General features: G+C 32.6%; 2 protein-coding genes across 2 annotated transcripts; both read right to left on the bottom strand.

The window, feature by feature from the left end:
- Window positions 1-4,376: 4,376 nt before the first annotated feature.
- sprt (PDZ domain-containing protein sprite) lies at window positions 4,377-18,524 on the bottom strand. Its single transcript, XM_015330670.2, has 12 exons — window positions 18,226-18,524; window positions 17,890-17,945; window positions 14,980-15,122; window positions 14,285-14,381; window positions 12,041-12,124; window positions 8,835-9,001; window positions 8,521-8,709; window positions 7,968-8,123; window positions 7,609-7,761; window positions 5,565-5,829; window positions 5,101-5,499; window positions 4,377-5,033 (listed from the first exon to the last, which is right to left on the bottom strand). Exons 3-12 carry the CDS (start codon window positions 15,060-15,062, stop codon window positions 4,584-4,586), a joined length of 2,043 nt encoding a protein of 680 aa, XP_015186156.2. The 5' UTR covers window positions 15,063-15,122; window positions 17,890-17,945; window positions 18,226-18,524; the 3' UTR covers window positions 4,377-4,583.
- On the bottom strand, window positions 15,651-17,880 carry LOC107071571 (uncharacterized). The gene has a single exon (XM_015330685.2). It carries the CDS (start codon window positions 17,776-17,778, stop codon window positions 16,477-16,479), a length of 1,302 nt encoding a protein of 433 aa, XP_015186171.2. The 5' UTR covers window positions 17,779-17,880; the 3' UTR covers window positions 15,651-16,476.
- Window positions 18,525-18,552: the final 28 nt, after the last annotated feature.

Genomic DNA, 18,552 nt, shown 5'->3' with positions numbered 1-18,552 from the left:
ATTATAACTCATACTGTAAAAATGAATATACACACAAACAAAATGATCTATCAATGATTAATTCTTTCTGTTTTCCTTTGCTTGTTAATCGAAAAATGAACAAATTTCATTATTTTATTACAGTTAGATGATTAACACTAAATTTGCAGACAGTTCATGTATAATAATTCAATGAAAACTTTGATGAAACAAAATAAAATGAAATATAAATCTTAAAATATTGCAAACCTGATATTTAACTTGCTAATCATATTTTTGTTGAAATTAATTAATTAACTTTGTAAAAATAATGTTGTCAATAGTTTAATAATTTAATAACATATGAATAAATTGTATCTCGTGATTTGTATATGTAAAATCGATTCGTCCTTCAATTAATAATGAAAGAAAGAAAGAAAGTTAAAGAATAAAAGGAAGAAACAAATTAAAAGTGAATCATCGTTGATTGGCACAATTTTACAAAAGAAAACCGCATAATTGCGTATGATTCGATCGTTGAAAAGTTGTTGTTTTCTTTTTTTTTTTACATTGGTAATAATAAATATAAAGAATATCTCGTGTAAATCGTGTTTCTATCGCGTGTCTATCTAACATTTAAAAGAATATCAATTGCAAAAGACAAAAATAAATTGCGTATTACGATTACGAAAAAAAGCGTGAAAGAATTTACTGTATTTTACTTTCATATATATATATATATATACAGTCGATATAGGAGAAATATTTTTTCTCTGAGATAAAAAGAAGAAAAAATAAAAGGTAAAAAAAAAGATAAAAAAAAAGGGTAAAAAGAAAATTCTAACCACATGGGGAAAAGTAAAAGCAAAAGGATGGAAAAAGAAAAAATATAAAAGAGAGAGAGAAAAAGTACATTTTGATTTAATGTGATTTTTTGTAATTTCTCTCTCTCTCTCTCTCTCTCTCTCTCTCTCTCTCTCTCTTTCTCTTTCTCTTGTCATATTATTTCTGTTATTATTCCGGATATCATTTCATTTTTAAATCTCATCATTTATTATGTTTTCTATTCGTATCTTTATGCATTAAACATATTCAAACATTAATTTGACCACTGCAGTAATTTCTTTTTAATCTAACCTCATATTATTTCTGTAATTAATATAATCATTTATAAATAATCATGTAATTATTAAATCTCATTGTTTATGATTTCTATACGTATCTAAATCCATTAAACGTGTTTTACCATTAATTTGACCATTGCAGTAGAGCATTCTTTTTTTTTTTTTTCAAAAATATCAAATCACGTACTGTTAATCAACTTAATCCTATTTCAAAATTCTCCTTGTACGTATAACAAAATATTATATTTATTTAAGCATTTAAATGCATGTATTTACTGTAAATAAATGAAACGAGATTACATGCTTTTCTATCTTTTCTTTTTTTTTTCCACTAATACCATGTACATATTGGAGATTTCTATAAATACATAAATAAACCATACACGTATATATATATATATATAGAAGTCGGTTAGGAAAAGCAAATGGATCGTAGAAAAGCAGAAAAGAAATTCACCGAGATTCGATAAAAAGTTTATTCTAGAAAAAAAAAAACGAAAAAAAAACCACGAATTCGTTGAAAGGAGTAAAGAAAAAAAAATCTACGGCAATTTCGTGGCTTTATAATTAAAAGTAAGAAAAATAAGTTACATCAAAGTTTTCTCTTTTGAATCGTTTTACAGTTTACTGCAAAATCTATATGAAAATCATCTTTAGAAATATCATTGCATCGATTTACAATTTGATTTGATTCTATTGACAATTTGTTTAAGTATAATATAGAATTCTTTTAACAATATTTAATCAATAATTTATATATATATATTATTAATTTTAATTTATATAACACTACAATGTGTTATATAAATTGATGAAATATTATATAACTAGTGCAATTCTTTCTATACAAAATAATATCTCAAAAAAAACACACACACACAAAAAAAATCTTCCAAATAGAAATAGGAAAATCGATGATAGAAATGTATCTTTTTATTTAACTAACTGTTTGGTAGATTTGTTATGAAGCTTCTTTGAAAATCGTTTTACAGTTTACTACGCGACATCTATAAAAATCACATTATGATGTTACGATATCGTAAAAGTACCTAAACGATAGATAAGAGTCGTCGTGTGTACGTTTTATATTGCTTGGAAAATCGTATTTTAACTCGTGATCAAGAAAAGAAACTCGCAATTGTGTTCAACCATTCGAATGATATCAATTCAACTCGAATCTACATAGAATCAAACAAATATATCAAAATAACAAAAACAAAGAAAAAAAAACCCCCCAACTAGGATGAATATTGTCACATTTTTTGTAATCAAAATACGCAGGTATATAAAGTTACATTTTATTTTTATTTTTTTTTTTTTTGTTTCTTTTTTATGAGAATAAACTTTGTCAAAGCTTGCAATTTTTGTACGGTTGGTAATATAAGAAGATGAAGAAAAAAGAAATAATAAATATAAAACGAAACGTATATAATAAAGAAGAAGAAGAAGAAGAAGAAGTTGCGAAACGACTTGGCGAAACTTTCCATTCCTAAAGTAAGAAAAATTGTTAGGGTCATTTTGAAGGGCACGGAAAAGGAACTTCATTAGAAGAAAAACGATGAGATAAATCTTACAGTAACGTGTTGCTCCTAACTAGATTAATGTTAAATTAACGTTCATAAACAAATGGGTTTAACGAACGAAACAAAACAACAACAACAAATTAAAATTAAATAAAAAAAATGCCTCACCTTTGGTTATTTTCAAGATGTTGACCATGATATTCCTGATGATTCTTGTTGTTTGTTTTTTTCTATAATATACGACGAACATCGAAGAATCTCATAAGAACAAAAATTCAGATAAAAAGGAAAGAAAGAAAGAAAGAAAGAAAGAAAAAACAGAAAAAAGAAAATTGGTGTTGAAAATGTAAGAGGACGTTTATATTCAAGAAAAAAGAAAAGAAAAAAAATAGAAGAGTAGCAGGGTCCTCGTCGTTAACGATTCCTACAGATCCAAGAAGTAGAAAAGCTTGAAGAAGATCGAGGGGTGGAAGAACGGAAAGAAGAGAGGAAAGAGACAGCTCGTTAATGTTGAAAGGATTACAACAAAGAGACAAAAAATTCCCAAAAAAATCCAAAAAAAAGATAGGAAATACGATGAATCATTGGTTCGACGTGACCGTTGCTACTCCTTTCTTTTCTTCTTTTTTGCTGACAAAAAAATACAAAGAGAAAAAGGTGGTAAAATATTTGAAAGCAAAAAATAATAATATTCCACTAGAGGGAAAAAAAAGCACACAAACAAACACACACACGCACGCACGCACGTACACCACTGACACCGACTCCGAATAGAATAGAAAAAAAGAGAGAGAAAATGATTGACGGATAGAAGAAGCTGGTGGTCCGGAATTCGCAACAACACGGCTTGTACGAAGGAAGCGCCAGCAAGCACTGAACGCCGGGGTTGCCGTACGTGTGTAGTAGAGGGGCGAGTCGACAACTAAAATGTCAGAGAGAAGGGGTAGAACACGGCAGAGGGATGAAGATTCTGCCTGGCATAACCCGCCCTTCCTCTCCTTGTTTCTGCTGCTGCTGCTGCTGCTGCTGCTGCTGCTGCTGCTGCTGCTGCTAGATGGGGTACCAGCAGTCTTCTAGTGGTGGTAGTTTGCTAGCATTACTATTTATACTGATATTGGTGTTGATCCTAGTAGTAGTGGTTGCTGCTTGGAGTTGGGTTGAAGCTAGTATTGGTGCCAATACTCATAGATATAGGTGTTACTGCTATTTATGCTAGTAGTGGTGGTTGGTATTACTATTTATATTGGTGCTAGCTAGTAGTCTGACGATTTTCTCCTGATAAACGAATACAATCTTCTGTATACTGATGCTAGTGGTGGTAGTGATGATTTTCTCCTGAGAGTTGAGAGTTAGGCAAATACAATCTTCTATATCTTATGTACATGCATATGCAATATATATGTATATAGATAAAAGTACGTATAGCGAAGAAGAAGTATTCGGAAAACTCACCGTACGGAGCCACCTGCTTAAGCTCGTTACGTTTTTATACCTGCATATATATATATATTATTACTGAAAATTACTCTTTCATGTGATTTCAAATTGCTCTTATTTTTCTTCTTTCTTCGAGCATTCATATTTTATATTAGAAACACTTGCAATGACTTTTTAACAACATTCAAATATCTATTATACGAATAATAAAATATATTATCTGTACAAAATACTTGTTATTCGATTTATATTATAAAATGACTGTTGCATAATACTATACCTGATTATGTTGATTTTTCTACATTGACTATATTCAAATAATTAACATGGGGGATACGAATATAAAAGAGTTTATCAATAATTTTTCATTAACATGTAAAAAAAATATCACTATTCGTCACGATTCCATACAAATCGATGAAATATAATATTTTATTATTTGTTGTAAATATGTGAACGTCAGATTCACACACACACACACACAAAATGAGTAGAGTTCTCGAGTATTGAAGAGTTTTTGTTCGATGTGAAATAACAACACTCAACACCACTTTTCCGTAGATACGGAAGCCAAATGTGATCTCGGTTTTGGCGAAGGCCACCGCAAAGCATTCTGGCAAGATTCCGCTCTGGAAGGTGTCCTTGGTGTTGGTGGTGTTGGTGGTTGCTGCTGCTGCTGCTGCGAAGAAAGATCGTGTTGCAACATTTCCTGTATTCTGTGGTTTGCATCTTGGTTTCCTTCGTTCGTCGTCGAGCCCTTTTCCAAAGAGGAATAGGGTTCACCACGATGGTTCCTCTTGGATGATTTACGAGTGCTCTCGTGAAGGGTCGTCGTTGCCGCAGGCGGTGCACTTTCAACCGACTGAAGACTAGCAGCACGATGAAGAGAAAGTCTCAATGGTTTTTTAGGTGGTGCCGGCCGGATTTTAGTTTCTTGTGAACTGTACGTGCTGAGAATTTCCGAATTTTCCGATACTCGCGATTGAGAATCCTAAACGAGTATTTAGATTCGAATTATACTGATTTATTTTCAAATATTACAATGAGTCGTTAAATACCTGACGATAATAAGTAGGTTCGGAATCAAATTCCAATGTCTGCAATTGTTGACTCTTCCTACTTTCCATTCTCGATTCCATAGTAGTTGCCAATCTTCTACGTTGCAATTGAGATTGCATTTGTTTGCAATCCAAACTAACCGTGGATCTACCTAATGGAAATGCTTGATGTTTTTGCCGATTTCTCGGCTTCTGATGACCACCGTAAGAAACACCGTCGGAAAAGAAATCATTTTCTTTAGGACTTCTCGATGTAACAAAGTGTGATGATGATCTACCGTGATCGTTTTGTCTGCCACGCATGCTTGGTAAACTTTGTCTCAAATCTGTCGGATTTCTGACCTTAGGACTGGTTAAATTCGCGACTAGGGTAGTTACCTGAGGACCTTTTTGAAAAACCTACAAAATAATACAATTTAACGAAGAGTTGGGGGTTTTTTACTCTTGAAAGAAATAAAAACTACCTGAACGTGTTCTTGACCAGCCAATGACAAATCCGTTGAACTTAATTCGGTTCTGGTTGGTGCCAACAGATCTCTCACTTGTTCCTCGAGATATCCAATTCTATGTGTGAGTCTTAAATTATCAGATCTAAGTGTACGTAATGCAGCAAGTGATTCACCTTTTCGTAATACTACGATTTGTGCCGCGTCGGGTGCAACAGCTAACAGTCTCGTCAAATCGTTTTTACTAGCTCCTACAACGAGTTTCCCGTTCACCTCGAGTATCCTACGAACGAAGTTAGTTGAAACGACCTTATTAGTATACCCCTTAGTAGTTATATATATATATATACACTGAAGAATTTAATGTTTCAATATGGCGGCAAAGTATCGATATCACAAAACGTTTTTTTTACTAATATTAACTTACTAGGATGCATTGTTCAAGCGTTGATGTGGTTTTGTTATCAAATTTGGATTTAATATAATTCGAAATTATTCAACTATAATAACACACAAAAAGCAAAGGGGTTAGTTTTGTTATATATAAATCTGAAGAAAAAAAACCTGAAAAATAATTGAATTGTCATACAATACCATCTATTGAAAAATTACAGAACCTAGAAACTTAGTTCAGTAGGTTTCACTTAGTTTTAACACTGAATTTTTAAATATATAGCAGAAGATATTTCATTACGTTTGTCTACATTTTAAACTGACAGGTATTATCATGCTTATCAACGTAATGTTACTCAAGCACATTAAAATCATACAGCTTGACGAAAGAATTTCTTTTTAACGATGTTGAATCAACTCATATTTTCTCGACAAAGTTCTCGGATAAAAAAAAAAAAAAAAAAAAAAAAGTCAAGAGAACTCTGACAGGGGGAAAAGGGGCAGGTGAATAGAGTCAGGAAAAAGAAAGAGAAAAAAAAGGGACAGGGTCGTGTAAAAGACGGAGGTACAATTAGCGGGGGCACCATGCGAACTTCCGGTGATTTCGATGTACTTTACTACTCGTTCGTTGGGAACCCAGTACCAAGATCGTGCTATTGTTTAACCACGATATCCATAAAACGGGTTAAAACCCGTAGCTACAGTACGTTCCAACTATACTGCTATGCTTCTATTTAAGCGGTCACCGTGATTTTAACACACGTGACTCACGTTAACCTATTACACATACCAGAGCTTGCCAATTTTATAATTAATTTATTATTCTAATGTTTTATTGTTTAAATATAATCATACGCGTGATATCGATTAGAAGATTTTTCAGTTAACTGTAAAACTAAACAAACAAGTAAATGTTTATCACTAGGGGATCTTTTGCAAGTGATCTAACGCAAAACGCGTTATCACATATTTCCATCATGCCTTTTATTCTTTCAAATTGGCCAAATCATCGACGAAATTTCTAATCGAGGTCATCCGAGCTAATCCTAAACCATATTGTCCTAAGTTTATTATACTCTTGTAGTACGTTAGAGCATCTTGTGTAATTGTTCACTTAAAATGCGATATATTTTTTACAAATCAAGTGCTGCTACCTTTAAAAATAATTATTGGAATTTACTTGACGAACAAAAGTATTCGTGTTGAACAACCTTTTCTTTTATTTCCACTTACATCCGCGAAACATAAATTGTGCCAAGGAAGTATACTAATTATATACGGAATATATTATCATTATTATATGAAGGAAATAAAATATGTTAAATTATAAATGAATGAAAATTCCTATGAATGCATAACTCGAATGAAAAATTGGAAAGTTTATAACAATGATTAATAGATCATCGTATAAATTTTCTCATAGATGCAAATATCCCAAGCTTCATTAACACCTTCTTTCTTCCTTGTATTATATGCACTTAACAATGGACTTAATTGTAAGTTGATTTTTTAAACTATTTTTCCTAACTTTGTGTCTTCTTATTCGTGGATTTTCAGTCATTGAGAGATGTACCGTTATCATTTGTAATACCGCTATTCATTGTTATTGTTCAATTATTTACGAACAGATAATGAAATAATGAAAGGTAATTGATTATAAAAATCCTACCTGTCACCTTTGCAAAGACCAGAATCTTCGACGGCCCAATCAACGTAAAGACCAGGCATCTCGTCTCTTGGTCCAGCACCGAAACGAGGACTCTTTGGATCTGCACTAATTTCGACGGCATGCACGGTGACTTGCGTTGACCCGGAAATGCAACTAACGTCGTAAGATTTGTATCAATTTTTTGTAACAACCGTGACTAATACAAATTTGTAATGGTACGTAAAACCTAAATCTAAATTCGCTTATTTTTTGTTTTGTTTTCTCACAGTGTAAAAATGTAAAATAAAGATAAAAATAAGTAGTTGGATATAAATCATAGAAAGATAAATGTAGAAATGTGAGAAAAGAATAGAACTAACCTATATATGGTATCATTTTTCCGTTTCTCTTGGGTTTCTGCCAATTCCAAGGCCGTTTGAAGTGCCCTGCTCTCTTCCCGTAATGTCAAAAGCTCCAATTCTTCGCGACCTAGTCTGTACTCCAATTCTGCTTGTTGTATACGAACGTCGATGTTACTGAAATAGTCATAAGAGCGAGAAAAAAAAACCTATTTCAATGGAATGAACTTTTTACTTGGTTGTTTTGTCGTTTAAAACTTCAGACACCTCTTCTATTTCTCGTTCGTTCAACTTTTCAAGTATATTGAAAATGTATGAAATGGTTTTATACACTTTGTTTGTCATGATTGTTTATATATGAACATTTATATTTGAAAATGACAACTAATTTGAATATACTTTGAAATGAAAAGTGAAGTCTAAGTTTCTAGTTCTTGTAAGCGTTCATCAATAGATGACGTTGTATTACAATCCAATTATTTTCAATTGTTTTATTGGAAAATGAAAGTATACTTGTGTAATAAAAAGCGCAATATAGTGACAATGAAAGTGTTAAAGAAAAAGTTCATCTTACTCGGTTATGTCTAAACGTTCCAAAGCAAGTTTGAGATTTTTTATAGCCAATCTCTTGTTGTCCGCGTCACGTCTCAACCTTTGAAGTCTTTCCTCAGTAGCTTTTCTGTCAGCCTCTGTTAAGGGTGGTGCAGCACCATTTCGCAATGCTAGTCGGTTGCTCAAGCTATTGCACAATTGACCCTTCAACCTATAAAAAAAACACCCAACAAGAAGAAAAGAAAAGCGGATATGAGGGATAGAAAGGATACCCAATAAAAATATGTTGGATAGGAAAGGAGGAAGATGAAAGAAGAAAAAAGTAAATCCACTTACGTCTGTATAATATTTTCCTTATCGCGAAGGGCTATACGAAGGGCGTCGAGTTCTTTGTAATGATCTTTATTACGGTGACCGAGGGATGATGTTACCACCCCACCAGCTAAACTACCACCCTTCTTTCTTCTCGGTGTTGTTGAAAGGGATACTTCGATACTCGCCATCTAAATGAATAAAATATAATCCATAGGGTGAAAATTTATCCTAAAGCTTATCAATGTCGAAAGAAAATTGAAAAAACCCTAACACGAAATAACAATATAATATATCAAATATAAAAATTCTATATAAAATAGAGATGGAGGTGAAAAATAGTTTGAGTTTTTATTAAAAGGAATACGAGATTTCACTTTATTCTCAATGTTTGAACAACAAAATGGAAAAAAGATCAAAACTCAGTGATATAATGATGGAGGATATTATAGTTTGGATTTGGTAGTTGAAAAAGAAAATGGGAGGGAAAATAAAAAGAATAGAAAGAAAAAAGGGTTCCATTTTCTTTTGGAACAAGAAACGAAGAGGAAACGTTCTCTTCCGCCATAGTAAAAGAGTCTCTCGTTGATGGTAATATCATTGTTCTGATTCTCTCATGCTTTTCCCCCACCCCTCACCTCACCCCCTCACCTCACCTAACCAAAGTACGTTAGTTTCCGGGAAGCTTCAGAGACGGCCGGCCATTAGATATGGGAACCTGTGCACGCTTTCATGAAGGGAAAATAATACTCTCTCGATGCATCTACTACATATACACATATACACATATAACACAAGTATTAAACTTCTATTATAATTAAATAACTTCAAATTGATTATGTATAATATTATATTATATTATTTAATATTAAGTTGTACAACTTAGCTTCCATAAAAAACCATCTTATAGAAAAAAAAAAGACAAAAAAATGTCGGAAACAACACATAACCTATTATTAAAATGATCTATTCTAATTAACTAACTCAAATTATTGTTTTTATGTTTAAAAAATAAAATACAAGAAAAATTCATTAATTAGATAATTGGATAAATGTTAAAGTTTGTTTTCTTGATTTTGTCCCTTCTTCGATTAATTTGATCAAAGGGACGAGCTTTCTTTTTTTTTTTTTTTTGTTCCTCCCTCGTTATTTTCCACCTACTCTCAGGGACGGCTCACGATGTACCTTCGAGTTTCTTTTTGAAAACAGGTACTAGTCATAAAAATCCTCAGATACACCCAACTCTATTTCTCTCTTTCTCTCTCTTTCTCTTTCTTTCTCTTATTTGCAATGCTGTCATTCCTTTGAAAGTGTTAAAGGGGGTTTTATACAAGTAGTCAACTATCTCCCTTTTCGATGTTTTTCTTTTTCTTCTTCGATTATCTTCAACATTTCTCTACGCGAACAAATTTCCTTCCAAGTTGATTTATTCTTCGTATGATTATAATTGTAAATGTTCTTACCACTCGTTACTTCATTTTTGTATCTTTTTGAAAAATAAATTCTATTTATTATTCTCCTTGTTGTTTTTTTCTTTTTTTTTCTGGTAAATATAACGAATTTTTTTCTTCTATCTAAAGTTTTTTTTCTCCTTCGAGAAAAGTGGAAGAAGAAATTACAATTTCATTTTATAAAAATAGTTTTATCTCGAAAAAGGGATTTGCATTGCTAGGAGGAGAGAAAAAAATAGAAGCAACTTCTTAATGAAACATTACGTTCCTAGAACGTAAAAAAAAAAAAATTAAATGATCATAGGTATTCTCTGACGTAAAAGAAAACTTTTTATCAAAGTATATTTGTCTTGTTTTTTTTTTTTTTTTTTTATTTTCTTTTTAGTTAAAACACCCACGGAATATTTTTCAAGTGATCTCGAAAAAGTTATCTTACGATTCTATTTTAATACTTTAAGTTACCTTTCTTTCTAAATCACATTTCACATCAGTTTACTAACTCGTACAAACTTTATTTAATGTTTATTCTTCATTTGTATGATAAGAGAAAGGAAAAAAGAGAAAAAGGATTAATTTTTTTAGCAAAAAAAAATCTTCGTTATTCCGACTATTGAAAATGTTGGAAAAATAAATGAAACTAAAGAATGATTTTATGAAATATTGTAAATATTTGGAGGTTAGGTATAAAAAGTTGGAGATGCAATGGCGTATGTCGACGCCATTGGTTATAGGTAATGCGGGTTCCGAAACGCGAGTAGGGGCTTTCTTTGCATATAAATCACTGGTTGAACGGCCTTAACATCTCCCGTGGGGGCTATCGCCGAACCGCCAATAAAAGCGGTCCATCGCCTTCACCTTTTTTATCCCTTTTTTATCCTTTTTTTTCCTATCTTTCCTTTTTTTTTTTTCTTTCTTTTATTTTCATCCTTGACACAGCAAAACGAACGAACGAACGAACGAACGAACGAAGAAACGAATGAACAGACGAAGAGTTACCACCCTGATTCACCAAGTATTAAAAACGACACTCGATTGTAAACAAACGAACATTTAGGTTAACTCCACCCCTCTTAATTCCCACCCACTTCATTCTCATTAACCAATCATCATCAATTTGACGTTGACTTCGACAAAAATGATCCACCCAATGATAGAATTCTGTTTTTATTTTTTACACAATGTTTAAACAAACATTCTAATTCTTTGAACAAATAATTTGTTTGACAAACTTTAATTTGGTACGTGGACTAAAAAGATTCTTCAAGTTCTTGATCCGTCTGATCTACAAACAAGATTTAACTAATTAATAATTTTATTATACTAATAGAATTATGTATGCAACAACGTCAGCATAAATTACTCGTAAGTATTGATTGTATTTTATTCAATTAATTGAAAAAAAAAAAAAAAACAAACGATATTATATAAAACTGAAATTAAAATCTTCCATTTTGTTTTCAATAAATGCAATAATGCAATTGAGACAGTCGTGTAAAAGTGTAAATCGTGTAAAAAGAGAATTAAGCGTAGATAAATATCAGCAATATCGTAAAAAGGAGTACGTGGGAAGACTTAGGAGAGTACACTCCTTGTAATTTTGTTTAACCATTGTGGATAATATTGTACATTGATAGAATATTTGTCGCGTGTGTACGTAGCAAAGTAGCTTGATTTTAAAGTAGGTAGATTTGCTTACTTCCGTGTTCGATAAGTTAGAACCGAGAAGGGCTTAATCGCTAAATCCGGCTTCGATTTCGAACTTTATGACGAATATATTACCTTCGCTTCCAAGGTCTCCAGTTGCGCCATTCTCGGCTCCAATAGTTGTTGCTGGGTTGCACCGGTATTGGTATGTAGAGCGGTCTGAAATCAAATAATACTTATTATTATTATTATTATTAGCAATTTATGTTTAAACAAAACCCCGATCTAACTCTAATCATCTACACAAATTTGTCAACAAACTAATCTAACTAAAGTATGAGTTCTAAGACACATTTATACTTGTTTTCGAAACTAAAACAATAATTATCATTATTATAATATTAGTTAAATAATGAACTAATTTATATTTAAATAATATTCGAATTAATTGTTAAACAAGAAATTGTAATGAAAGTAAAAACGCTAAGACGCATTTATGATTGTTAGACGCGTGTTACAACTATAGTTAAGGAAATTAGGTCAACGTGCAATGCAAGACGCGCGTTGACCTTTCGCACTGACCAACAAAACCAGTAACGAACTATAACTTCAACGAACCCTGATCCTTTTTACTAAACAAACTAAACAACACAAAAAATCAATGAATATTTCGAAATAATTGAATTGTGATACAGTGCCATCTATTGGAAACTTAGAGTACCTAAAGACCTACTTTTAAACTCTAAATAATAAATCCTATAAAAACTATCCTTTGTACGCAAAATAACAAAAATTATATATAATAATATTTTATTATTAATCTTCTACATTTTCTGTATAAAAAGAAAGATATCCAATGTGTTGTAATTTATCTACGTCAAAATAATAATACAAGCACGTTCCACTTTTTGTTACCAACCGTAAAATTGCATGACGAATTGGTGACCTATTATTTCATTGAAGTTTCTCACGGAAATAAAATAATATCCAAGTTTTTTTTTTTTTTTTTTTTTGAAACTTTTCATTAGTTCAACATAACTTCGATGACAATTATAAAATTGATCTTTTTAAAATGATCTTTTCAACGGGATACCATTATACTGTTTTGTCTGTAGAAAATAACTGTACTTAACAATTAGTTAGTTAGACTTTTGTGAATGCGTTAGAGAAAGAGAAAATGAGAGAACATAAAAGTAAAAGGAAAATATTATTTAACCCGCCGGCAATCTATCTTGTTTTAAACCCAACTCGTGATAAAACTAACGATCGTGTTTAGTAGATATTTTTTTTGTTATTTTATTTCTACGTGAAATGTACCTGAGAATGATGTTGTTGATGTTAGTAAGAAATAATTAATTTATTCGCGACCAATCATCGAAATAATCAAAGTCAAACACACATTTGATGGAATATGAAGTTTCTAAAAATCAAATAAAAAAAGCTTTATTATTTATTAATATTTTGAAAGAATAAAATTGAATATCAATGCGTGCGTGCGTGCTAGCACGATTTGATCGTACGATTTGAAAGCGTAGGATGTTAGAATGCACGCATGCGAATAGCGTGTGTGTGTATGTGTGTGTATACGTAGGAAGAGATGAGACTTTAATTCTGGAACGTTTGCAACAACAACAACAACGGAAGGAAGCCAAATGATAGTTAAGATAATCATTTTCAACCAAAATATTCTTATTTAAATACACGCAACACGCATAATTATTCAATCCAAATTTCGTGAATTTTGACAAATTTGTATTTTCTAAATAAATTTTACAAAATAAAAAGACAACCCATTATTTGTTGTTGTTGTTGCTGTTGTTGCTCGTTTTATCTACGAACCCTACAAACTTTCTTCCCACCCTATACATTTTGTTCTTTTTATCATTCTATGTTACCGTAAAAAAAACAAATAAAAATAAAAAAGGATCCAGCGGTGAATCCATTTTGGTTTGGGGCCCAGCAGACCTTTCATTGGTTGCACGCTATAATTACGATAACTACCCAAGGTCTTTCTATTAAATCGAGGAATTTTGGGGACTCGGCAATTTTTAAGTTCACCTGATCTTTCAAAACTTCAACGTTTAACCAAAATAACACGTTCAATTTTATCTTTTTTTTTTTCTTTTTTTTTATTATTCAACAACAAAATCATTCATTTGTTTTAATAATTTAACGATGAATTTAACGATGAATTTAACGATTGAAAGTTTTCAAAGATTAGTTTTAAAGATGCATTAGATAATAATCACGCCTACGTGTCGAACTTATCGAAAGTGCTATTGAACCAGGTACTCTTTCTTAATTACTTTGTCTCACACACATACACACACACACACACAAACACACACACATATATATATATATATAAATAAAACTCACCAATGAGACTGATCGTTGTTCCAATTTAACACCAGGGCGATCGTCTTTATCGTCACCACAATCCGTTGTATAAAACAATACACTTTTTTTCGAACCTCTGTAACAAAAAGAAAACAACAATACACATACATTAGAAAGTATAGTATGTGAAAAATGAAGAATAATATTATATACAATCATACAATTGATTAGGTGTACTTTCAAGTATAAGTTTCTTAGAACATCGTTAGTACAGGATTTATTATTAGTTAGTTGACTACAGATGATGTATTGAGAATAATGAAAATACTTAACAAGATAAGTCTTTTTCTCCTAAGTATAAGCATGAGGAGTATATAATAATTTGAAAATTGTACTAAGGTGTTACAGAAGATTAACGTTGACGTGCGTGTAAAAGAAAAACAGTTCAGAAATTGATACGATTATCTACTCAACGATGCGGCGGGGCCTGATGGTTCTCAACGGTATGAACTTTGATTACTCGTTAATTCCCTTCTAAGTCTCACAAGTGTTGTAATACTATCTTTAATATTCGAAACAAAACAAAATCAAATAATAAGAGTATAATAAAATTCGAAAGAAAAGATCAAAGGTTAAATAAAGATTAAAAAAAGAAGAAGAAGAAGAAGAAGACGTGTGTGCTAGAGAAAGGTGTTAAAGTAGTTTTGTTGTTGTTGTGAAGATAATCATCACACCTGAGTGCCTTCCCATTCCTGTTGAACGGTTGACGTTCGGGTACGAGCGTGGCTGGACCGGTGTAAACCCGGCTCTCGCTCATGGCGAAGATCTTTCCAACATCTCACCTCCCTCTCTTAATCGGGGCTCACCACGAGGACATCTGTAACCAACACAACCAAATTCCTTCCTTGTATTCCCTCACAACACAACAGAAACACTCAAATCTTTCAAGTTTTTTCTTACCACTGAACCATCTTACATTCTAATATTTTTATATTTATCACAAAATGATCCAATTGGAACATTGTCAGGACTAGGATAGGACCGAAGGAGTACGAAGAAAGAAAGATAGATAGATAGAGAGAGAGAGAGAGAGAGAGAGAGAGAGTCGCGTTTCGACCCCGACCCCGACCCCAAGCCCGACCTGCGGACCTCGGAGAAGGCCCATTATTCCAAAGGGAAAGAGAGAGATGGAATGATAGAGGTTAAGCAAGGCAACAGGGCTTCCTCTCTTTTCTCATCCGGCTCTCTTCGCCCACGGAATAAATCTGTGTGCAAAAACACACATGCACACACATATATGATACATACATCTGACAAAGATTTAACTTACATCAAACTCGCGAGCCTCTCTTTTTCCATTGTTCCCCTTCGCTTATGCGAGTTAACGTTGAATCTATGCCTACGATTTAATCAATTTGTTACTTTCAATGAAAAATGTCATTGTTAAATTTACTTCAATTCATTTCTTTTTCTGTTAAATAAATAATGAATCAACGTTTATGTTAATTGAAATAGCGTTTATTATATATAAAAAAAAAAATGAAATTTGATTGTACAAATAATCGATTATAAAAAAAAGAAATAAATATAAAAGTGAACGGCTGCGAAAGGGAAAAATCATGGAATATTGTAACGGTCGAGTAACATCTGCCGACAGGTGCCTTTAGGGCGTTACGCTTAACTGTCGTCCCAACAACCCCCTAAACTCAAAGAAAGATCCAGAAACTTTTCGCCTCGTTGCTTATTCGCCATTATTATTCGCCATTATTATTCGCAAAAAGGGCCCATGGCAATCCTCTCGTTAAAATAATACGATCATTCGTGTTCCCATATGCAACTAATTCTCTTATTATAATATAAAAAGACTAATATATTTTCTTCATCTTATCCTCCTAATGGCTAATTTCGAATAATTCAAAGTTGTTTTTGTTTAATATTACGAAAAAACAAAGTAACTAGTGTGGGCAATTCGTTGAACCATACACCGCTATAAATTTGAAGTGCCGACTGTTGTGTTTGGATTAACCGACGCCACTGGTCTTGGCAACATTTTTATTGGCCCTTTTCATTGGGATCGAAAGGATCCAACGATCGATTTTTCTTCGATCGGTGTTTCTTTGTCGGCGGCCGTTTCTGTTCGACGAAAACAACAATTTCGATATTCTCGAGAAAACAATCGATAAACAGATCTGAAACTAATAGAAAATAAATATCATGTTAATTGAATGTTCTTATGATTCGTGAAAATGTAATTTATTGATTTTTTCGACAACAGAGTAGTCCTCTTCTGGCAAGTTGGAAACATTCCTAATCTTGGAATTATCATCATTTTTCTCCTTTGTAGTCTCGTTCATCGATGACAATGAAATATTGTGAAGTATATCTTGTTCGTATTCGGTAAGTAAACTGGTATCTAAATATTCAGCAACATTGGCAGCATGTTCTAACAATAAAGAACTGCGTTCCTTTTTTATAAGCTCTTGTCTATATGCTTCTAATATATGTTCTTCTTGAATTTCTTGTTCAATTTTACTAATTTCTTCCTCGATAATCCTTTGACGTTCGATTATCATTTTTTCAAGATCCTGACGATATTTGAACAATGCTCTTTTCTTAGCATCGGCATTTAATCGAGTTATTTTATCATCCTCGGCTAATTTTTTCGACATTTCCTCAGCAAATTGTTGATTGCGACGTAAGAAATTGGCTTTGCATAGTTCCGTCAATTTGATCTGTTCTTTCAAAGAATTCGCCAATGCTTTGGTCATCCTATTCTTGATGTCCCTGTCCTGCCAATCTCTGATAACTCGATCCAATTCAAGTTCTTCGAAAACTAGCTCCTGAAGGAGTCGTTTCTTCTCCCGTTCACTAGCGTCTTCTTCAAGAATGGTTGTCAGTAAAGAAGTTAGAACCCGTTCTCGACGTTTCTCAAGCTCGACCCTACGATTTTGTGCTTCCTTGGCCCTTCGTTCGATCTCCTGCAAATATATCCGTCTATCCCTTTCCAACTTTTCCTCTTCCTCCTTCTTATAAGCCATCTGAATGTCGAACAAATCCGATGACATTTTCCTATCCTTGATCATGTCGCTGGTCAATTGCAATTTCTTTTTTAATTTTTTCAAATTCTCATATTCCTCTAACTTGCGATCAACCTCTTCCAAATGTCTCCTCTCCCTTAGCCCTTCCTCCATTAACCTGGTCTTTTCCTCAGCTTCCCTTGCCCTTCTCTCAGCTATCTCCCTTACCATTTCCTCTCGAGCCTCATCCCTTTTGATTATTCTCCTCCTATCCTCGTCGTCCAATTCGATCGACGCCAATAATCGATTTTTCTCCGATTCCAAATGCGCCTTGGCTCTTTCCATATCTTCTTGACTTTTTTTAGCTGCTAATTGGGCCACCAATTCTTTCCTACAATAAGCTCGTTTCAATTCTTCCTCCAATTTTGTTATTTCGTCCGTGGATTCACGATTTCTCAACATACTTCCAATGTTTCTTCTTCTACCACCCACCACCCGCCCATTTTCCCAATCCATTTCGATATATTTATTTGCAAAACTAATTACTCTCGTACAATAATGCGATTTAACAATGTCGTCTTATTATTATTATTATTAGTATTATTATTCTATTTATGTTTACTTTACCAATCGGTGTAGTTGCCATAAGAAATCACATTACTTAGGTGCATTGCAAGGTTATTCTGAAATCGGAAAGATAGTAATTCGAATTATACTTAACTATTCGATTGTAATTGTTTTTTTGTTTTGTTATTTTTCTTTTTTTTTTTTTTTCTATTTCCCGCATACGTTGCATCGTTTGAATCTAACATTGTTCCGCGCGCGCCAACCATCGATACAAAACAAGTCAAAAAGAAATGAAATTAAAGATGTAAACGTAATAATCGTTACATCATTATTCATTTGTACGATTTAATTGTTGAAAATTGAACGATATTAATTTAATAATAAAATAACGCTTACTTTTCATTCAAATGAAATCGAACGAACCGAGTTCGATTATTCCGCCGACCTTTCCCATCTCGATCCTAGTTCTTTTCTTTCTTCCCTTTAAATCTTCCAAAGTTTTATCCGCATTCGCACTTAATTAAAATAATTAATATTAATTATTAGACACACGAATAATTAATTAATTACGTAAATAATAACATCGATAAGACGATATTAAGACGGAATTATGCGAAAAAGACAGAAGAAACGATCGAGGCAATGGTTCGAAACCGACTAACCGGCTCTTCTAACGCGCCGACGCTATCTTTTCCCAGATGGCGCCACGCGACTAATATCTCC

The sequence above is a fragment of the Polistes dominula genome, unplaced genomic scaffold (assembly GCF_049000335.1).
Source record: "Polistes dominula isolate Pdom_NZ unplaced genomic scaffold, Pdom_raw_medaka contig_84, whole genome shotgun sequence".
Lineage (NCBI taxonomy): Eukaryota > Metazoa > Arthropoda > Insecta > Hymenoptera > Vespidae > Polistes > Polistes dominula.
The sequence above is the reverse complement of the archived record's forward strand: the minus strand, read 5'-3'. Positions and strand labels throughout refer to the sequence as shown.